At 34.2% G+C, this 22,903-nt stretch overlaps 2 protein-coding genes and 1 long non-coding RNA gene across 10 annotated transcripts; 2 read left to right on the forward strand and 1 right to left on the reverse strand.

The window, feature by feature from the left end:
• Positions 1–1,526: 1,526 nt before the first annotated feature.
• LOC146920539 (uncharacterized) lies at positions 1,527–11,719 on the reverse strand. Its single transcript, XR_015011824.1, has 3 exons — positions 11,585–11,719; positions 2,247–2,349; positions 1,527–1,666 (listed from the first exon to the last, which is right to left on the reverse strand). It is a non-coding gene; the product is annotated as an uncharacterized LOC146920539 (long non-coding RNA).
• On the forward strand, positions 3,326–9,403 carry LOC146920540 (sulfite exporter TauE/SafE family protein 4-like). 8 transcript variants are annotated; one of them, XM_085713960.1, is made up of 12 exons: positions 3,326–3,597; positions 4,253–4,365; positions 5,080–5,130; positions 5,220–5,270; positions 5,454–5,643; positions 5,851–5,982; positions 6,118–6,192; positions 6,304–6,411; positions 6,825–6,939; positions 7,954–8,068; positions 8,569–8,617; positions 9,009–9,403. In XM_085713960.1, the coding sequence occupies exons 1-6, from the start codon at positions 3,426–3,428 to the stop codon at positions 5,883–5,885; spliced, it is 612 nt and encodes a 203-aa protein (XP_085570086.1). In that variant the 5' UTR covers positions 3,326–3,425; the 3' UTR covers positions 5,886–5,982; positions 6,118–6,192; positions 6,304–6,411; positions 6,825–6,939; positions 7,954–8,068; positions 8,569–8,617; positions 9,009–9,403. The 8 variants fall into 8 exon arrangements, with proteins under 8 accessions (XP_085570086.1, XP_085570085.1, XP_085570088.1 ...); XM_085713959.1 differs by having other exon boundaries at positions 6,825–8,068; XM_085713962.1 differs by lacking the exons at positions 7,954–8,068; positions 8,569–8,617; positions 9,009–9,403 and adding an exon at positions 7,043–7,228.
• A 3,809-nt stretch (positions 11,720–15,528) lies between the features above and the next one.
• Positions 15,529–19,771, forward strand: LOC146920541 (Replication factor-A protein 1-like protein). The gene is made up of 2 exons (XM_085713957.1): positions 15,529–15,926; positions 17,128–19,771. The coding sequence occupies exons 1-2, from the start codon at positions 15,643–15,645 to the stop codon at positions 19,577–19,579; spliced, it is 2,736 nt and encodes a 911-aa protein (XP_085570083.1). The 5' UTR covers positions 15,529–15,642; the 3' UTR covers positions 19,580–19,771.
• The last annotated feature ends 3,132 nt before the right edge of the window (positions 19,772–22,903 follow it).

Genomic DNA, 22,903 nt, shown 5'->3' on the forward strand with positions numbered 1-22,903 from the left:
ATATAACACTCTAGAACAGGCCTATTAGGAACGAGGTACTCTATAACTTTATGAGTGACCACCACTTGTAGAGTATTATGTCTTGCTTCCATTGTTACATCCACTATAATATTGTTTGGCCTCGCCGTCCCTAAAGCGTGGCCAGAGATTCGAGTAGTCGGCACATCCCTATTGAGAAATGGCGGGGATATTTCCGTTGTCCCAGTCTGTTCCAGACAAAATAAGGAACCATTATTTTAGTTATAACTTACTAAAATACTTGTAAAAAATAAGTGATTGTACGATAGCAAATTATATAGAGATTTGAAAAAATAAACCTATTAGTTTTGGGTTTCTTCAGAATACGTTTTATGAAAGAGCATTTTAATAAAAAAAAAATTTTGAGAGGAAGTAACATTTCATTAGAAGAAATCAATTAAAACAATATTGAAAATTGAAACTTACATTATTTTTAGACAATTTTATACTGTATTTTGCTATTGAAAGTAATTGTTTTGACATTTCAAATCCAATCATTCCAAATTAGACCTCTAAAAATCCCTAAACTGTTGTGGCTTCCTTCACAAGTCTCATACAAAGGGGACACATTTGGTATTTAAAGAAATCAATCGTAGCGCCTATTTTAAAAAAAAGTTTAGGGTTTCAAATTCATTTTTATCTCACTGATAAGTGATAACACATTTATATACTGTAACACATTCCTAGATCAAAATCAATTAGGGTTCCTTTCCTTCTCTTGTGCATCGAATTTTGCACGAAAAAATCCAAGATTGAAAACGCAAGCAGTTATGGCTGTGAATCTGACACAAGGTGCCATAACAACGATGTGTTTCACATTGGAAGTATTGGAACCGGTGTTACAAGTTTTTGATTTGAAGCCTGTTCAGTCGCAGCAGAATAGTGCTACTGAGAGATACCGACTCGTTCTCTCAGATGGTTTGCATTATCAACAAGGAATGCTCGCTACACAGAAGAATGAGTTGGTTCATTCTGGAAGATTGCAGAAAGGTTCCATTGTTAAGCTTTCTCAGTTCATTTGTAACGATGTTCAGAATCGCAAGTAAGTTTCATTCATAGAAAATGGTATCTGAATGCCGTGTGGTAATTATTTGATTTTCGAAGCCACATTTGATTAAATGATGAATTTTTTTTAGGGAAAATTATAATTGTGACACCAATAACAATTTGAGAAAATTATATAATTCAGTCTAATTACATGTCAAGCATGCCTTTCCATAGGAAGTGTCATTAGTGCTATAAAGATAATTGATTTTACATTGTCAATTTATTCATTTTTTCCAATCAGAATTATCATCGTAGTTGATTTGGATGTTATAATGGACAAATGTGACTTGATTGGAGATCCTGTCCCGGTACCAAAAGAAGCACCTTCACAATCTGCTGTGAGTCATGCAGGAGATGTACAATCAGCTGCTGGACAATTAGGAAGCACTGCTGAAAATTCACAGTATTTGAACAATGGTTCCCATGCAGGTGGTGTTAATGGAAAGTCTTTTGGGACCAATGTCGTTGAAGGTTATAATATTTGTGACACAAATATGCTGATAAGAACAATATGTGGATTTGGTTTTGGTATTCTCCTCCTGATGGCCTTCTGGTGCTTTTGCTAGCAAAAGCCCTTATTTTGTGCATTGGAATCGCAAAACTGAAACCCCAAAATCAAAGTCATAAATCGATTTGCTTTTGTGTATTGAAACCCCAGATTCACAAACCTCTTGAAACCCTAAACACTTGATCATTTTTTGATGGCAAACGGTGGTCCAATGATGAATTGAGAAAGAGGGTGTGTAAATGTTGAAGCAATTGAAAATGCTAACAACTTGTATTGCTTCATGTGCAAAATAAAGTTACTCAAGTAGATGCATAAAATAGTTTTCGCTCCAAGACAGGAGAGTTTATTTTGGACGTCCACATAATCATAAAGGGAGTGGTGATAGCCAAATATTGTAGTTATAAACAAACTCAGGATTGATTAAAAAAAAAACGCAGGAAGCATAAAAGGAGAACCATGCTTGAATAAAATGCAACCACAATACCCTGAATAAGCAATCTCTATTGAATTTTAATAAGCAATAAGCAACTATAACAAAAATGGAGATGCAAAAGAAAATTCGGTTATGCATGCCATTATGTATTGAACCATTTTATAATAAAACTTTGAAGATATTTGAAGATAAACTTAAATATTTGAAGATTATGCTAGAGAAAGTTGAATAGAGAATTACCCTATCTTCGTTTCGTTGACATCCATAGAAGCTTCCAAGAAATATGTTGAAGAACATCAACTTGTTACTTTGCCTTGGTAGAAGTTAAAAGAGACCATAAAACCTAATAGAGAAGAAGATATTAGGTCAGTTCTACATTTGTTTAGTCTTCAAAATAGATTCATTAATCGGAAGTTCGATCAATAGAAAGTAAAGTCTGACTAGTCCCCGTGAGCATAGCTCAGTTGACAGGGACATGCATTGTTAAATGCAGGGGCCGGGGTTCGAACCCCGGACACCCCACTTATTCACCTTTCAAGGTGAATTCTAGCCACTAGGCTACCTGACAAAAAAAAAAAAAGTCTGACTAATAATAGTTTTATTTAAGAATTAAAATCAAATTCTCTTGAACAACTTATCCTTTGATAGAATTCATTAATCACTTAAACTTGGTTACTAATCTCACAAATAATTGTAATTATGAAAAAATATATACTTGCAAAAATATATACCACTGGCACTGTGCCGACTTTGATGTATCATGAAAAAATTGTTCCTGTATAAAATGTTTTTCTACGACACACTCCCATGAATAACACAAGCAAGCACATAAACTCTCAATATAAACTAAATAAGACAATGTCAAAGGAAGAGTATAGATGTTTCTCATGAGGATTTTATTTGAAATAATATTGTTAAAAAAACTTTTATTCCAATTATTTCTAAATAATCTAGTGTATATATAAGGGACCCCTTTCATCTATAAATATAAGGACTTGCAAAGAGAAGAGACATTGAGCATAAATTACTTCACTTGATTTTTAACACGTTAAGAACATTTAAAAGACTCTTTCATCAAGTGCACTACATTAAATATCCAGCAACAACTTTTTTATTTGAATTCTTTACAAAGGCGAAAAACAAATCAAAGCCAGAGCAAAAGTCTTCAAGAAATCACTAAGTGTGTTAGTGATAGTCTACTAAACTAAATAAGAAAATGAATGTCCGTTGAAATTACCATTTTGCCCTTCTGAGGGGCATTTTGGTAAATTAATTAATTGGACTCCCCTGCCTATGTATATATGTGTGTGAAAAGAAAAAAAAAACAGGAGAAAAGAAAAGGGAGAGAGAAACGGGAACGGGAGAAGAAAGGGAGAAAACCATTCTCCACCGTCGCGAAAAACGGCGGCGCCTCCATGCATGTATAATTCTCTTTGGTTGTTCCATATCGCAGGTTTGTGTCCGGTCGTCCCCTTCCTAAAAACAATCGTTCATCAGCTTCTGGTTCTATCTCTCCGTCAACGTCGCCGTTCTCTGAGCCGGTCTCAGACCTCCAATCAAACACCAACCGCCACCATGATCATCTTCTCTGATAAGTTCTTCTCATCACAACGGTGTTTTATTTTTTTCCTATCAGATTGCATGTTAGGGTTTTGTTTTTTTCCTTTAATTAAATTCCTTTATGCGTTTTTCTTATTCTTTTCTGCGATTGGGGTGTTTGATTGAATGTTAGAGGATTGGTTTTTCCTTGATTCTGGTTGCATGTTTTTGGAGAGTTGTTCTTATTATTTTAGGGTTAGATTTTGAGGTTTTGGTCTGTTTTTGGGTGATTCCGGTTTGCTCTTTTGTTTGTTGGTTCATGTTTTGAAAATTTCTGTTTTTGTCTTTGTTGTTTGGTGATTGTGTTTATTGGTTTGTTTTGTTGATTATGCAAAGGATATAAATTGAATCATATCAAACTAAGTATCCAAATTGTCTAAACCACAGTATTTCTGTTTTCATCCTTTTTCATCATCTGTGCTTGGAACACCAGTTACTAATCTGCCTTTATCATCTCTGAATTTTAATGCTCCACCACCAGCCAGTTTGCCACAAGTGACTACATGTTTATTTGTTCTGAATGCCAATATGCTTTTTTCCTTACATTTATCATAAAAATTTGGACCTTTTCACTTTATTCTAGGATGAATGTTAGCCACAATTAAAGTTATGCTAATTAGGAAAGTTTTTTGTTTGTTAGATGACACGTGATGGACTGGATCTGGACAAGCCGTTCCTGTTGATTGTTGCTATAACAGCAGCAACGAGATGCAAAGTAGTAAAGGGATTAGTGAAGGCAGCGCGAGCAAGCCTGTTAAAGGTTAGAATTCTTCTTTGTTTCTAATTTGTACTTGATTCTGCTCAACACAATAGCTTAATAAATTTTTTTTTATAAAGGATCTTATAATAGTTTGTAATAGTGTTGTGCTTCTTGAGATTTGATTCAATTAACTATAACCAAATTCTGGAAACCATAGTTCTAATGTTTTGATATCGCCCAATCGTTTGTCCCACTTATGCAATGATGGGAGTTTTCTTTTTTTTTTGGTAGAAATGATGGGAGTTTTCTACAAGCACTATATGATACACCTTGCCAATAAACACTATACGTGACACCTTGAAAATCTAGAAACCAAGAACAAAAGCTTGGATGAAACCATCCTAGAATAAAAAAGAGGTAATTTACTTTTCATGAATTATTATTAGTTTCTGGAATTATATGTTATGTCATGTAAACATGATCATTGGACATACAAGTTAACATTCACAATTAGTATGAATATATTTTTTAGTGAAAGCACTGCATAGTACAAATGCTGGTGATTAAATCATGTATGAAATTTTGGTGAAAGAATTTAATGTCCTGGCTAACAATGAAGGAATCAGTTTTTTCATGCCCTGAACTTCTCACTGAGAAATATATATGAGATGTAAGTTGGAACATGTTTGGATATAATTTTAAACACTTTGTGTAGAATTAAGTTTGTATTAGCTACTAATGTTCAATTCAAACTCTAATATTCCCTTTTCTCAGTTGATGCTTTTGTCTGTTTGGCTTTCTTTCCTCTTAATTCAAATCATCAAGGTAAGTTTCCCTCTCACTCACTAAGAGTTCTATTAATTTTATTTATTTATTTTGCTTTTTAAAATAAGCAGTTTATTGTTGGTTTGCAGACTGATGTAGAGGACTGCAGTGTATGGTATTGGGTGTTCTTCGGCTTGCAGGTACGATTACAAAATTACATAACCAAACATATTATGAATCGCAGTAATGGTCGCGGACTTCCAGTCTCATCATGATTCTTGATATTGCAAAGAATCGCGGTCACAAACCTTTTTTAAAACTCTATAAATGCAATGTGGTTAGACTTTTCTAATTGCCATACACATGTCCATTTTTTGTTTCAGTTTCCAATTGCATTTTTGGTGTTTGGCTTTGAAGGATTCAAGTTGCACAAGGATCACAAAATGAGGATGGGCACAGGGAGCCTAAAATACATATGTGAGGCATCAATGGAATGGAGTGCTACATCACTTGCATTTTGTGGATTGAGTGGTATTGTAGGTGGAATTTTTGGAGGCTTACTTGGTTCTGGAGGTGAATTTATTTTCAGGCCTCTTCTCCTAATTATTACCAATATGTAGATGGTATGCACCCTCTTGGTTTTCAATCCCACATGTGTTGATGGTGTTGCTACGAGGAATAGCTATTAATCTCATGATTGTGTCTAATTAGATTTTATATTTTTAATAAGTACAAGTGTTGTTAAATGAACTCATAAGTATAGTGTTTTTTTTATGCTAGGATTTCTGAAAATGCTGATGTGCCTTCCCCCTTGAGAGTATAACTCAGTTGAATGCTCAGTTAGAGCCTGTGGAGAAATTTTTATTGAACACTCAGAGAAAAACCTTGCAGGGTCTTAACAACTACTCAACTGTATGAAAACTATATTAACTTATTATTTTGAGATCTGATTCATTACTGTTCAGTACTTAATCACAATCAACTAGCTTATATTTGGATTTGAATTTTGAACTCTGAAAATTGGTTTTACACTGCTTGCTCATGCAGTAAAGCAGTCATACCAGACTCTCAGATGTAATTCTGCAAGAAATGCGATAAGCATGTCACTAAAGTGTTTTCAAGGTAATGATCCAAACTAAGAAAAATCATGATTTTAGGACACTGTTTTGACATATCTGTTACCAACATGATTATATTGTTGAGGCTTTTAACTTTTTATAATCCATTTTGCAGGTTTCTTATCAAGATAAGGGTGATTGACAACAGTGAGAGTGCAACCTTGGTGATGTTTGACAGAGAGGTGTGTGCCCTTTTCCAGAAAACACTCAACAACACAATGGGGTATTATATATTTTCCTTCAAATTTGATTAGAACCAGAAAAGTCCCATTTCATATTCCCTTTCAGGAACTCCATCTATTACTTCTGAAAAGTTTAATAGAAAAAAATTATTTGGATTGGTACTTTGCTGTCAAATTTTGGTATCTTGGTCAGGGAATTTATGATCATTTGACACCCTAAGTTGAAAGTTTGTGCAAAATTTACGTTTAGCTTCATTCTTCAGTGGTTGTTATTGTTTAACTAATGCATCCACTCATCTATTGCCTTTTGTGTTTGATGCCATTGAGGATGTTACAAAATTTATGCATAGTTATTTCTTTTAATATTTTAATTTCCAAATCGGTTAATTTGGTTATAAATCACTTTGCTAACTCATAGTTCATCTATTTTTCATCTTTTCTTTCCTGCTTTCAGCTACGAGAGGGAGCGAAGATTACGAGTTACTATTGTTCATGGAATAGTTAGAATGGCAGCTTTGATGGCTTCCACCTACAAGGCATATCTAGGTGTTGGTCTTGGACCCTTTGAGGTAGCTAAGAACTAAGTTGTTCTAAATTAGATTATGAACAATAAAGTGAAGGTGATACTTCATACTGTGAAACCTACAAATTCATGGTTGCTTTATATTGCAGTCTTTAACCAAGTTTAGAATACCACATCCGGGAAGAGTTGGAGGAAGGTTTTTTATTCAAAAGTTGATGCCTTTGCTGTTGAATTGGGTTAATTACCTTTGTATTTTGAAAAAGTTGATGCTTAATTATGATTGTGATAAAATTGATGATGTTTTGTTTGTATGCAAAACAGTTGAGCATGCTTAATTATGATTAGTACTAGATAATATAAAAGTGCAAATTATGATTGTAACATACCTGTGATATAATTCATGCTTTCATTTTTCAAAGAGTATAAGTTCAAATGTACCTCTATTCTCTAAAATTTGTTATGTCCTATAATTGTGCACACAGTTGATATATGCCTGCATAAATATGAATCTGGTGGTTGCGAAACCAATTAGATTGGAAAGCTTACTTTTACTACTTTAATACTGTCAAGTCTTATATTTTTATATTGGTTATGTGATTTATAGTGATTTTATGAATTGAGCTGTTCGATTTTACAAGTTATGTTGCGTCAGTCAGCTTAGAAAGTTAATATCTTAAGCTTGGAAACTCCTTTTCGAGTGGGACCAGTTGCGTTTGAAAGAGGACATACAGTAGTTTCTTCATGTTTAATTTCATAATTTCATAATTTGCCTATATGTCCCAGTTGCTATCTAAACACAGCTGTTCTGTCACAGAATTTTAAGGTTCATGGTTGACTTTAGGTAATCCTAAACTTGAGTTATGAATCGGCTTGAGAAGCTGTTTTTCCAAGTTTATGTCTATCTTCTCATCAATGTGTATGTTATGTTGCAGAGACAAAGAAACATCATGAAGAGTAATAAACAAAAACTTAAGAACACTCTGTTAGAACTTCTTTGATTTGAGTTGTGTTTTTTCTCTTCCATTTTAAGTCTTAACTTTTCTTTATTTTCATGATGCAGGTTTTTATTTCCATTGCATTAATCCTTGGTGATGGACTATACAACTTTATCAAAATTATATATTTTAGTGCCTTAAATTTTCAGGCCAGCATGAAAAAGAGGGATCACAATGCAGGTAAATAAATGACCTTTTATCACTTTTTGCAGTAAAAAAGCGTATTAACAAAGCTATTTATGCTCTGATAATAAGTCTAAAAAATGAGTCACTTCAAAAGTGACAAGTGGTTTAGGTCATTATACAAGTATATGGATGATTAGTTAACAAAACCGTAGGCCATGATGCTAGATAACTTATAATTTTATGATCCTAAACTCTCACATTTTGTCTCCTCTAGCAAGGAAAAATTTTCTGCACTATTTTGCAGAAATCATACTTAAATATGAGTGTTTTCAACCTTGGTGGATCAATTGAAGATGAAATAAGGTGGAAGTGCTAGGCAGCCGCCTTGAAACTAACCTTTGTTTGGAGGGAATATGAAATGTTGTTTTGAATGTGATTGTTCTCTCTTGGACATCCTTTGTCACCAATAGTGGTGATCAATTTCAGTGTTGCTAAGTTAGCTTCTATTATCCTTTTAACTCAACATGTTCTTACATATTTTAAGATAATTTCAGGCCTGCAATGCTCATGGACTTTGTTGCGTTCCTTTATATGATACCTTAGGTATGATCCCACCTTCTTTGGTATCTATCTACCTACTGAACAATATGAGAAGTGATTTTGCCTTTGATTTGTGATGACACAATTAGAATGAATAATGTTTAGTTGAATGTAACTTCTACCTACACAAGGAATTTGTGACGGGTTCAAGAATAACCAAGGCAGGTATTAACATAAATAATTAGTTATCAATTATCGCAACAGAGACTTGCTTTTTCGTTTGATTTTTGTGCATCATATCTGATTTCTTGCTTTCCTTGGGGTTCTATTTGTTCAACTATAAGTAGTTTCAATCAAAATTTAGGTGTCACTATATTGTTGTTGCTTGCTTTTTCATTAATTATAGTCAATTGTTGCTCAACAATGAGTGGTTGTGGTTATGGTATCTTTGCAGATATTAAAATGGCTTGGGAAAGATTTTGGAATCAAAATTCTTGACAAAGTTCGGTTTAAGATGGATCATCAGAGGTCAAAGGAACACTTGATTTTTGAAGATGGGGTGAGAAAAAATAAAGTAGCAAAGGCTAGACTTCTTAGAAAAAATGTTCTTCAAGTTAAGAAAACAAGAAGGCTGAAAACAATGTCAAAAGAAAATGCTCCAATCTCATGTAAATGTTCTATTTTTTTATTTTTTTTTATGAATATGAAGTTTGCATTTTCACTCATATTCTAATCTTTTGGAAATTGTATTCTGGCATGTATATTTTGTATAATATTTCAATGACAACTTCACTTCGTGGTGATAATAACCAACTTCGAAATAATATTAACATGATCACAACTTCTACAGCTGCATTACCTAACAAACCATTAACATATACTGTGAATTCTAAGGTGAATCAAGAAATAGAAGAAAGTAATGTTACCTCACCTAAAGTCTCAGAGATTCAAATCTCTACTCCTTCGCCGAGTAACGAAGCAATGCAAGAATCAATCCACAACAGGAAGAAATGGATAAATGATGAGGAGAACTCTTCAAAAGTGGTGAAAGGATTTTGTAAGCTTATTTTCTTTGGAAGAAGGGGTTGAAGAACCTTTGTGGATTGATACTTTTTCAGAGGGGTTCACATGAACTTATGAATTGTTCATGGAAGTTATGAGTTCTCTTTATCCATGCTTTTGGTTATTCAATATTTCAAAAGAGAGTTTACTATGTCCATTATTAGCTCAGTAGAAAGTGTTTGGCAAATTGAATTATTTGTTGTTATTGAACATACTCATTCATGTGACATGGTAGTCATGTGGAAGATTGTAGATAGTTTATAGCTTCTCACACCTTATAAGAATAATACCATGTGGATTGGAATTGCTATCATACTAGGATGCCAAGTATAATACATTTTCCAATGTTTTGGAATAATAATATTTTCCTTTAGAACAAATTTCCTTCATTACTTTAAAAAGTTTATAGCAAAAAAGTTTTTCGGTTGGATCGAGGTCCACTTCTGGAACCCCACCCGCATTAGTAGATGTAATGATCCTTTTTAGTTTATAAATGTGCAACTTTGACTGTTTATCATTTTAGAGTTATTAATCTGCAACATTTACATATATGTTCTTAGATAAATTGTATCAACATTATTAAAAAGAATAGAAACCTGAGCGCAAATACGAATCGGTTTTAGTAATAAACAGATTTTCTAAATTATAACTTATTCAAACATATAATAAAGAATTTCAAAACCATAGTATTCTAAATGCCCACGGGTACCCGTGGGTAAAATCCGTCACGGGCATGGACCGGGTAGCTAAACGAGTATCAACGGGTATAATAAACGGGTATTTGACTACCCATTTTTATATGGACACAGACACGGATTTGATTGTATCTATAACCACGGGTACCCATACCTGATAATAAATTAAGTAAATTATTAAAATATCTTTATATATCATATCTTATTACTTAAGGTTGTTACCATATTGAAGAAAATTTTACCGTCCACCTAAAAATCCTCAATAATAACCTATTTTTATTTTATTTTTTTAATTCAATCTTATTAGGTTTACCATTTCCACTTCATTCACATCATAAAACATATATATTATCTAAGAATCATGAATTTCCTATGGATTATGTATGATTTATGAAATTTTGAACGGATTATGTATGGATGTTTAAAAGTTGAGGTTTTTTGGTAATTAAAAAAAAAGTTTTTATTTGTACCAAAAAATAAATAAATTCAAAACTCCATGGGTACCCATGGATACCTAAATACCCACGAGTACCCGTATAGTGGGTACCCACGAGGTTAGATTGACTCTGCATAGTGCAGGGGTGGTGGATCAGATCAAGTACACAATTCACAATTATTCTACTAAATTAACTTTACATTATTGAATTGTTGAAAGCCACTACTTTTTCAATGCACGTTTAGCCTTCTCAATTGTTGTCTTCGCTGCAACTTGCTTTGTATCTCTCTCTACAAAAAAGTCCTTAACGTTTTCATTTGTTAATCGTGATAAGCCGTTTTGAACATTTCATTTTCTAACTCGTGATGCAGAAGTACTCTAAATATTGTGTTATGGTTTATAATTATCTGTTATTTCGCAATCTATCCGTCCGATATAATATTTTGTCAAAAAAGTAGTTAACCCCCGTGCGAAGCACGGGTTTGTATCTAGTTATTTGTAAAGCTAGTGAGTAAAAGTAGTGTGAAGTCTAAAGAGGTGAAAAGAAAGAAATTATATAGATCTAAGAAGCGGTCTAAGAAAATATATAGTTGAGATATAGTTAATACTCAACTATATATTGGAAAATCTTACAAAGTTACAATATTGTGGGGATTGGAGTGGCCCACATTTGGTGTACGAGTGTGAATTCTCTTTCCTTATCTCTATTCATTCTACAATATCACACACCACACAAGTATTATTGATTATTAACTAACCAACTAATCTAATCCAAGTATTTACTTGAGAAATTTTTATTGGTAATTTTTATTAGATCACAATTCAAAACCCTCTTACCTGTGATATTATTTTACTTCAGAACATTTCGTTCTTCTCAGAACTTTCAATCTTCTAATAACTCCCAAGCTCTTCCAATCTTCTAAGAACATTTCAATCTTCTAAGAAAATTCCAATATTCTATAAACTTATAACCTTACGATCTATTTCAAGCTTCTAAGAACTTACAATCTTGTATGAGATTTCAATCTTCTAAGAACATATCAATCTTGTATGAGCTTACAATCTTCTAAGAACATTCCAATCTTGTATGAGCACAATCTTCTATGAACTTTCAATCTTCTATGAACTTCCAATCTTTCAAGAACTTACAATCTTCCAAGACCATTCCAATCTTCTAAGAACTTTCAATCTTCTGTAAACTTCCAATATTCTAAGACCTCCTATCGCGTCATTTTTCGGACGGTCGAATGCCGTTTGACTGGCGTTCGACCCGCTTTTGATTTCACGACTGAACATTTAATTCTTTTCAAAAAGAAAGTGGAAAAAGGTTCAAATACCACATTTTTTTAGGGATTAAGGGTTCGGGGGTTGGTTATATTTAGGGAAGGTGTTAGGCACCCTAAATATTCATAGTACTCTACGAAAACCTCTTGGTTTTATTTAACTTTTGTGTTATAAACTTGCTTGCTTTTTTAAAAGAAGGAATTTGAAATGATAAAAGAAAAGAGACCTAATTATCTACATTTTTATTGATTTGGAAGGATGCGTATCCTTTACCTACGTACCCGTTATGGATCAAACCTCGTAGTTCGGGGTTGAAATTGACGTTTGATTTGTTTTGTGTTTTTTAAAAGTTTTTGCAAAAGGTTATAAATGAAAAGCCAAATGGCAAATTAGAATTTGTTTGTATTTTTTTATTTTGAAAGAAAGATGACTCAAAGTAGAATTAAATTGCTTGATGATTTGATTAAGAAAAAAAATAAAAGGACGATCGCTTGATTTAAGATCAAGGTTTGTTTATGAAAATATTTTTGTGATTTTGATTATATTTGCATGTTTTTTTTATTTCGAATATAAATGAAAATTAAAACTAACAGAGCGATAAAAATAAAGTGCGTACATTGTGGTGTCGGTGCATTTTTATTATATGAGTGTTACATCGAACCTAAGTACATTCTAGAGCTTTAAAATAAATGGCAAAAGATAAAGTGCACAAAGTAAATTACATTAGTTCCTAAATACATTCTAAATCTTGCAGTAAAATAAATGATGTTAATAAATGAATAATGCGACAAATAAATATGCAACAAGATAATAATACACCTAACCTAAATGAAATGCATGAGAAAATTTTAGAAAGAACGATTTCAATACTAAAAGTTTAAAATAAAATGCATGCTGGGGGGTTGTAGTGGGTGATATGGGGGGTGCAAACAGTAGAAACGTAAAGGGAAAAAAAAAGAATGAACAGAAACGAGTTGGGCTTATGGCAGATTCGGGTTTGGGCTTAGTATAAAAGCTGTTATCTCCTCCTTTCCTTCATTTTCTTCATTTTCCTTCTTTCTCTTCACCCATTCTTCTCTCTCGGCACTCTCAAGCCCTCCCTCATTCTTCTTTCTTTTTTTTTTTTCTTATTTTTTTTTATTAGATGAAACAAAAGACTCCCACACTCCCTAGATCTGCAACAAATAAACAAAAACAAACACAAAAGATTACTACCTTTCCTTGCAAAAACAGCTCGGTTTTAGACTTGTTTCGAGGAGTTGGTGACGGTTGTTGGTATTGAAATTTGAATGATTTTATGATGATTTGGGACAGTTGTGAATCGCTGGTTTCTTTGAATTTGTGGCTATGGAAATTGGCTGAAGGCTTTGAGGATTGTTGGTTTTCTGTTGATGAATTCGTGTTGTGAAAATTGTTGTGTCACTGTATTTTTTGTGCAGGTTCAAAGAGTTTTCTCTATGCAATTTTTCGGTCCCTCTTTATGTCATATGATGCTGCCCTTATAATGCTGGATTGAGAGTTGGAGCAGACAGGTGAGTATGGGCAGAGCGTGGGTCTTCTGTGAAATGGAGGCGTGGGGGACAATTACATTTGGGAGACAGAGGCGTGGCTGCCAATTTTGGACAAAAGAAAGAAAAAAAGATTCTTCATGGGCATAATGATAAAATAATAATAATAATAATAACAACAACAACAACTACTACTTAAATAAAAACTCAAAATAATAAACTAAAACGAAAGTTATAAAACGAAAATTAAAATAAATTAATAAAAAGAAATTATATAAAAGATGAAAATTAAAAGTGAAAATTGAGAGTGGAGGGCCCGACACGGAACCAAATATGAGGTATTTTAAAATACCTCTCTGCCGAAATTTTCACCGAAAAGTCAAAAACTAATCGGGGTCAAAGAACACACGTCGGTGTATGAATGCATGATATTTGGTCAAAATTTGGGGTATGACACCTCCCAATCTCTTCCAATCTTATAAGAACTTCCAAACTCTTACGAACTTCCAATCTTCTAAGAACATTTCAATCTTGTATGAGCTTACAATCTTTTAAGAACATTACAATCTTCTAAGAAGATTCCAATCTTCTAGGAGCTTACAGTCATATAAGAACATTCCAGTCTTGTACGAGCTTACAATCTTCTATGAATTTCCAATCGTCTAAAAACTTCCAATCTTCTAAGACCATTCCAATCTTCTAAGAACTTCCAATCTCCTATGAACTTTCAATCTAATATTATGAGGCCCAAAATGGCCGCCTAATTTCCCATCCCCCTAATCTCAATATTAGGTTTTTTAGGTATATCATTCTAAATTACAAAAATGTATCCTTGAAACTGGTAATCATTTTCCTACAATCAAAAAGATCTCAAAGACACGAAGAGAGAAGTCGTGATCGTTCGATCAATATCAATACCCTAAAGAAAAGAGGAATTTTAAAAAAATTATATAATTATATTGCAAAATATCGAGACCATACATGAATCATCCAATTTTAATGTAACGAATATCAATTTTGTATTTTTTTTAAGGCATCGATTTTCTAAATTTTGTGAATGCATGAAATTACGATAACATGAGATCCATATCCTTTCAAACTAACACCCTCAAAAGAGCATAAATAACATATTTTTATGCAAATAAAAAAAATCCTCCACGCATAAATAAACAGACTAATCCTAGAACCAAATAGAATCATAAGTTTTCATTGTTGTATTTTCATGACCGAACTCGAGGCTAAAATCTCATTTCAACTTATAAATAACACGTGCTTATAAAAATCTTTAAATAATTATATTTACAGTTAATTTGGATTTAATTTAGGGCCCGTTTGTTACGGATTAAAATAAAAGTGATTTTGATATAAAATAATTTAGAGATTATTTTTTAGAGATTTTATGAAAAATCAGAATCTATTTTGTGTTTGTTTACTATAATAAAAATCACTTTTTTTAAACAAATAATCTAGTTTGTTTGGATACAACTATATAAAAGGGATTTTTTGTTACAAAATTAGTTCAATATTTTAAATTATATTTTCTCTCTCCTCTAAAAAAAATCTATTTTATTTTAAGCTGCTCCTAACAACTTCTCATTTGAAGATGTTTTTATATTATTTTTAAATTTTGATTTTTTTAAAAATCTATAACAAACGGATGCAAAACTCTAAAAAGTGATTATTTGTTTAAAAAAAGTGATTTTTTTCTTTAAAAAGCTATAACAAACGGACTCTTAATTTAATTTTGTAACAGATGCCAATGTTTGTTTTCCCATTAAATGTTTTAACCTTTCCAATTCCAATCATCCCAAAATTCCAATAACCCCATCCACGATCTCATCAAATCCCTAAACTCGTGTAGCTTCCATGAGAAGTATTTAGCAAAATCCCAAGAATACCCTTCTCAAAAATGAAAGTTCCCCCCTCTTCTCGAAACGGTACCAATAATGGCGCGTCTTTAAAACCTTATTTAGGGTTTCAAATTCACTCATTTCTCATCACTCTCGCACCACAATCCTTTCAATCAAATTAGGGTTCTGTTCTTTCGTTCTCTTCTTCGTCCAATTCGCGATTGTTCCAAAGCGATTGTTTCGAAAAGCGATTATGGCCGTGAATCTAACTCAGGGTGCGATAGTAACGATGTGTTTCACATCGGAAAACACATCGGAAGAATTGCACCCGGTGTTACAAGTTATCGATTTGAAGCTTGTTCAGTCGCAGCAGAACAGTGCTACTGAGAGATACCGAGTCGTTCTCTCCGATGGTTTGTATTATCAACAAGGAATGCTCGCTACACAGAAGAACGAGTTGGTTCATTCTGGAAGGTTGCAGAAAGGTTCCATTGTTAAGCTTTCTCAGTTCATTTGTAACGATGTTCAGAATCGCAAGTAAGTTTCTTCTTTTGCATGCCCTTTTTTTTTTCGATTTCTTTATTTTTTGTTTTTGATTTTTACATGTATTGGAAATGGTATCCGAAATTAGATTTTTTTAGGTTAAGTATGTGTAGATGGTGAATGATGGGTTTTTATGTGTTGTCTCAGTTTTTAAAATTTTACAAAATAATGTGTTTTTAGTCTTGAATTTAATCTCTAACAAAAAATTAAGGACTAAAATTAACAAATCTTAGGAACTTAACATGAAAATCGCCATTTAAAAACGTTGGGCAAAATGCGTTTCAAAAACCCAATTTCATCAATAATTGCCTATTTAATAATAGATTAATAATGTCTTTTTAAATGTAAATAAATAGGTTATTTGCAAAAAAACTCGTTGTTCATTTAATTATGACTATTGTCTTGATAATTTTTATTGTTGAAAAAGGTTTCTCTATTGTTGTTGTTGAGACCGGAAGTATCAAATCAATACAAATAAATCTATCAATCTTGTAGTAATTTTTTTTTTTTACTTTGTTATTTGTGCTAATGTTTGCAATTAAACTTGTTTAGGGTAGCTCAATGTTTATTATTTGGGGTAGCCAAGGCTACCCCTCGCATATGAAGGGCTACGCCCCTGGTTACTTTGCCTTGTAGCAGTGAAATTTTCAATTTTTGAAGCCGGATTTGATTAAAAGAAGAAATTTTTCTAGGGCTGTTTATAATTGTGACAACAATAAGAATCTGAGAAAACAACATAATTCAGTGTTATCACATGCAAAGGTGGTTGTGTTGATTTCATTCACCTACATGGATGTGTCCTGTGTTGAATACCGGACAAGCCTTTCATGGGAAGTCTCGGTGCTACAAAGACAATTGATTTACATAGTAGTTTATTATTATTTTTACAAAGACATGGATAGTAGTTTATTATCTGAGATTAAAATCAATCACCGGATTTTTTTGTTTGTTATGTTTTTACATTTTAAGACATGTGAACTGATGACTCTAGGAGGTTTTTATGGGATGGGCGATGTAGCAATTATATAGTAGTTGAGTAATTTCATTAAAAGAATTTTTTTTTTCTGGGTTTTTTGTTTTGTTTTTGAACTAGTTAAATGCTTTACTAACCAATAGGAGGAAGTTTTACTCCTTGTTGTAGCTTAATTGTTTATAGCCTCTGTGCCAATAATTTGGTTTTTTGATTTACAAACAGAATTATCATCATAGTTGATTTGGATGTTATAATGGACAAATGTGACTTGATTGGAAAACCTGACCCGGCACCAAAAGAAGCACCTTCACAATCTGCTGTGAGTCATGCAGGAAATGTACAATCAGCTGCTGGTCAATTAGAAAGCAATGGTGGAAACTCACAGTATTTGAACAGTGGTTCCCATACAGGTGGTGTTAATGTTAGACCAAATGTAGCTCTGCCATCTATGGATCGCCCGACTGTGAATCCTCCAGCTAGCAGTGTTTATTCTAACAGTTCTGGATCTGCAAGATACGGTGCATCTAATGCCCCTCCACCTTATCCTAAACCTGAGCCCGGAGTCAGTTTGAACAGACCAGCGTCAGTGAATGGGTCTTATCGTGAACAGAATACAAGTTTCCGCAATCCACAATATGGGACTTCAAGACCAGTGCAAAATTCTTTTGTTCGCCCTCCTCAGCCTATGAACCAACAGCCATCTCCTATGTACCCCAATAGAGCGCCTACAGGAAGAAATGATGCTCCTCCAAGGATAATTCCCATATCTGCTTTGAATCCATATCAGAATATGTGGACAATTAAAGCCAGAGTAACAGCTAAGGGAGAACTTAGGACCTATTCCAATGCCCGAGGTCAGGGAAAAGTATTTTCTTTTGATCTTTTGGATTCCTACCAAGGAGAAATACGGGCAACTTGCTTTAATACCGTGGCTGAACAGTTCTATAATGTAATTGAAGTCGGTAAAGTCTATCTGGTTTCCAGGGGAATTCTGAAGCCAGCTCAGAAGAATTTTAATCACCTACGTAATGATCAAGAGATAACTCTTGATATCACATCAGTTATACAGCCATGCGTTGAGGATGATAACTTAATTCCACAACAGATTTACAATTTCCGTCCCATTGGTGACATTGAAAATATGCAAAACAACAGCATTGTGGATGTGATTGCCGTGGTTACTTCTATCAGTCCTACAGCATCAATCATAAGAAAAAATGGCACTGAAACACAGAAGAGATCTCTCCAGTTGAAAGACATGTCTGGCCGAAGTGTTGAATTAACTGTATGGGGGAGTTTTTGCAATACGGAAGGACAAAAGCTGCAAAATATTTGCGACTCTGGGGTATTTCCAATTTTGGTTGTAAAATCTGCCAGAGTAAGTGATTTCAATGGGAAGTCTATTGGGACCATTGCCACCAGCCAATTATTGGTAGAACCTGATTTTCCGGAGGCTTTTACACTGAGGGGATGGTTTGACCAGGAAGGGAGGAATGTTCCAAGTCAATCTATTTCCAGAGAATCATCTAGTTTTGGTAAAAGTGAAGTGCGGAAGACGATATCTCAAATTAAAGATGAAAACTTAGGGACTTCAGACAAGCCTGATTGGATATCTATATGTGCAAATGTTGTATTTTTTAAATATGATAATTTTTGCTACACAGCTTGTCCTATTATGTTAGATGGTAGGCAATGTAACAAAAAGGTTATTGACAATGGAGATGGGAAATGGCGATGTGACAGGTGTGAGCAGATAGTTGATGCTTGTGATTATAGGTACTTGCTGCAAATGCAGATACAAGATCACACTGGCATGACATGGGTTACTGCTTTTCAGGAGGGCGGCGAGGACATCATGGGTATGCCTGCAAAAGATTTGTATGCTGTGAAATGTAAAGAACAAGATGAAGAAAAATTTAAAGAAATCATCAGTAAGGTTGTCTTCACAAAATACATGTTCAAGTTAAAAGTAAAAGAGGAGACATTCAATGACGAAGCACGTGTTAAGTCAACTGTAGTGAAAGCAGAGAAGGTTGTTAACTTTGCATCTGATTCTAAATCTCTTCTGGATTTGATTGATAAACTTCAGTCTGAGAAAGCAGAAGGTACCACTATTAACTCTGCTATCAACACAACTGGACCGGGGAGCCTTCCAACTGGACAAGCTACGCCACCAGTATATAATCGTATAAACAGCAACACTAATACTGGTAGAGATTATGGGGACCCAGCAAATCAAGTGAGTCAGTATGGAAACCAACATAGCAGTTATTTTGCTTCATCAGGTGCTCCTGGTTCATATATGTCATGCAGCAATTGTGGAGGCTCTGATCATAGCTCTGCACAATGCCTACATCTTAGAAATCCACCTGAACAGTCTGCTGGGGGGGCCTACGTCAACACGATGTCTGGTGGATCGGGTGGTGCTTCAGGTAATTGCTATAAATGCCAACAACCTGGCCATTGGGCGAAGGACTGTCCTAGTATGAGTGAAGCCAACAGGGTATCTGGGGGATCGGGTGGTGCTTCAGGTAATTGCTATAAATGCAACCAGCCTGGACATTGGGCGAGCCAATGTCCTAATATGACTGCAGCACCTCAATCTCATGGAAACAGTAATACAGGGCAAGGAAGATATGGTATTGCTCAAAATCAGCAGTATGGAAGACATTGAAATTTGGCAAAACACTACTTTTTGAACCGGGTTTATGTGGAGTTCATTTGTATTTTGTTTTTTTTGAGGTCATGTCTTAAAAGTTGTCTTTACTCTTGAATATGTAGATATAGATGACATAATTATGTGGTATCGATGTGGCATTTCTTGTGCCGAACTTTTGCTAAATGCCTCACGCATCTATTAATTTCAGCTCTCATGTCTTTTCCTTTTAGCTGTTACAATTGATCAAAATAGTGATATGCATATTTAACTGCTTGCTCATTCATCACTTCAAACAATTCAGTGCAAATACCAAAATTGGTGCCTAACAAAAAACACTGGTACCTATTTTGTTTTTGTTTTGTTTTTGGAGGGACGTATTTGGTCTTTATACACACATTTTGAACTCATGTGCTGAATAATACAAACAATACTTCATATATTATTGGGAAAATAAAAATATGAAAGATTGCAAAGATTACTTTAGTGAAAGGCCTAGCATTCTAAATATTCATCGTGTGTTTGCCATTTTTAGAAATCGAATGGCTTCCATTCAAAATATTCCTTGGGTTTATGATTGGTGCTGGTATTTGTGGCAATGGCACATAAAACAATTTTGAATTAGGGTTTAGGAGACTGGAAGTGGACAATGTTCAGTGTGTCCATCAGTTTGCCAAGGATGTTGGACAATGTCTACCTGATTAAAGGTGATGGAGAACTGAAGGGGTCTACCAGTCATGATCTTCCTAAGCTGGTTCATAGAATCAAAGCTATGGCGTTTTGGGATTGTCATGTGAAGTTCATCCACACATGGCGCGATCACAACATGTACACTTTGGAAGTCCTTTTCAGCATTGGAGGTATGAGCTCCATGTTATGGAGCATCCAGAGCTTTTGTTTGATGACTTAGCAGGGGCCTCTCTGTCTAAGAGTGTTCTTTTGAATTACTAGTGGAGGATAGTGGTAACTACATAAGAGAATCAATTTCAAATATGACATGAGAAAGATGTTGCACGTCAGGTTAATACCATGGATAAGAACTCACATTTCAACCCAAAAAAACATTGTTATTGCTCAACTTGCATTAAAAACTTTTGATGAATTTGTCATTCGAATTGCATACAAGGCCTCCACAGGCTGAATTACTAGTAATCAAATCAGAAGATTCATCCACATTAACTTTGTGAACTCCATCCGGTGGAAACACCCAATGAGTAGAATAGGTTAATAATATGATGCATGCATTCGGAAGCGTGATGAATATCATGAATGATTAATAAAACAACATATGATGCCACAAATCAAGTCTAAGTCCGAATGTTAAAAGTAAATTAGAGAATTACTCTACTTTCAAAAGACATTCATGGAAACTCTAAAGAAAATAAATTTTGATTCCATGTAGTCACACTGTCATGACTTTAGTGGCCGTCTGATCAAGATCGGATCGAACAGTCCGTAAAAAACAAATTTGATTTTTTTTTTAAATACCAAATTTAAATCATGGTCGTTCGATCTTGATCAATTTGACGTGACTGCTTAATTTGTTAACCGCAACAAATCTTGGTCTAAAGAAAATGGACATAGTTCCATATGGGGTATTTCCAATTCCTTCCTCGGTAAAATTCCAATCAATCCAAGCATGTAAACCAAAACTAAAGTATTTGGCCTAATACTCCAAACAAATAATACTAGATCAAAATACAATATCTTGTTCACAATCTCTCAAAATATGCATAATGGGTTCATAAGCATTATCACAACAACGACAAAAATCATTAGTATAATCATGTTTCTCTTACATCTCTCTATATTCATTAGTCAGTAATTTACCATGAATGAGTTTCCATAAAAAAGAATGAATTCTGCTAGGACCACTCCAAGCCAGCATAAAATTTTGATTAAAATCATTATTTGACTCAGTTTGATGAAGAAGCATGTGAAAGTTCGAAGAGTCCGGGTCCGGACGGAGTCAATTTTGGATTCATCAAAGAATTTTGGGAGGTGATAAAATGTGATTTTAAAAGATTTATGGATGAATTTCATTCCAACGGGAGAATTGTTCGTGGTGCTAACAGTACATTTATAGTGTTGATACCAAAGTGTGATAACCCGGTAAAATTGAATGAATTTAGACCAATTTCCTTAATTGGTTGTATGTATAAAATTCTCTCCAAAGCTCTTGCAAATAGACTCAAGGCGGTAATTCAGAAAGTAATATCAGATCCGCAGAGTGCTTTTTTGGAAGGAAGGCAATTGGTGGATGGCATTTTAATAGCGAATGAACTTGTGGATGAGGCTAAAAGAAGGAAAAGAGAAACTTTGTTGTTTAAAGTAGATTTTGAAAAGGCATACGATTCAGTGGATTGGATATATCTTGATTATATGTTGGAAAGAATGGGGTTTCATCCGAAATGGAGAGGTTGGATATCTGAATGCTTACGCACCACACAAATGTCAGTGTTGGTCAACGGGAGTCCTACAAAAGAATTCAGTGTGGGTAGGGGTCTTAGACAAGGAAACCCGTTATCGCCTTTTCTATTTTTGATTGCTGCTGAAGGTCTGCATATGATGATGTCGAAAGCAGTTCAACAAAATCGTTTCAATGGATATCAATTTGGTAATGACGGAGGGGTTGTTTCTCATTTACAATACGCAGACGATACACTTATTATGGGAGAAAAGAGTTGGAAGAATGTATGGGCGATTAAAGCAATACTTCAATTATTTGAATTGGTGTCAGGGCTAAAGATAAATTTTCACAAAAGCCTTCTTGTCGGTGTGAATATTCAACAAACTTGGATGGAGGAGGCAGCAGCTGTGTTACATTGTAAGATTGGAACCCTTCCATTCAAGTATTTGGGGTTACCAATTGGAGGAGATCCGCGGAAAGAGGGGATGTGGAAACCAGTAATTGATGCAGTTAGAAAAAGATTATTCGGCTGGAATAACAAATACTTATCTATCGGTGGGAGAATAGTCCTGTTGAAATCAGTCTTGTATGCGTTGCCAGTCTACTTTCTTTCTTTTCTCAAAGCTCCGGCAGGTATCATCTCTAAACTTGAATCTCTTTTTAAAAGGTTTTTATGGGGTGGGGGAGAGGATTCTAGGAAGATTAATTGGGTTCGGTGGGATAAAGTGTGTCGTGCAAAAGATGAGGGGGGTTTAGGGATTAAAAATCTGAAAGCTTTCAATTTAGCGTTATTAGGAAAATGGGAATGGAGAATGTGTTCTGAAAAGAACAGCCTGTGGTATAAAGTATTAGTGAGCAGATATGGGGAATCAAATGGGAGAATCAATAGGGAGGGGAGGAATTGTTCGGCGTGGTGGAAAGACTTGCAAAAT

The sequence above is a fragment of the Medicago sativa genome, chromosome 5, assembly GCF_051527215.1.
Source record: "Medicago sativa cultivar Bolivia chromosome 5, Bolivia_mono, whole genome shotgun sequence".
Classification (NCBI taxonomy): domain Eukaryota; kingdom Viridiplantae; phylum Streptophyta; class Magnoliopsida; order Fabales; family Fabaceae; genus Medicago; species Medicago sativa.

What these genes read in the sequence shown, in the direction of transcription:
- LOC146920540 (XM_085713958.1), top strand. Translation starts at nt 3,426, where the DNA reads ATGTATAATTCTCTTTGGTTGTTCCATATCGCAGGTTTGTGTCCGGTC. An exon ending in CACCATGATCATCTTCTCTG is followed by an intron (nt 3,598 to 4,252) that starts ATAAGTTCTTCT and finishes GTTAGATGACAC; the next exon opens with GTGATGGACTGGATCTGGAC. An exon ending in TCTTAATTCAAATCATCAAG is followed by an intron (nt 5,131 to 5,219) that starts GTAAGTTTCCCT and finishes GTTGGTTTGCAG; the next exon opens with ACTGATGTAGAGGACTGCAG.
- LOC146920541 (XM_085713957.1), top strand. Translation starts at nt 15,643, where the DNA reads ATGGCCGTGAATCTAACTCAGGGTGCGATAGTAACGATGTGTTTCACA. An exon ending in AACGATGTTCAGAATCGCAA is followed by an intron (nt 15,927 to 17,127) that starts GTAAGTTTCTTC and finishes ATTTACAAACAG; the next exon opens with AATTATCATCATAGTTGATT.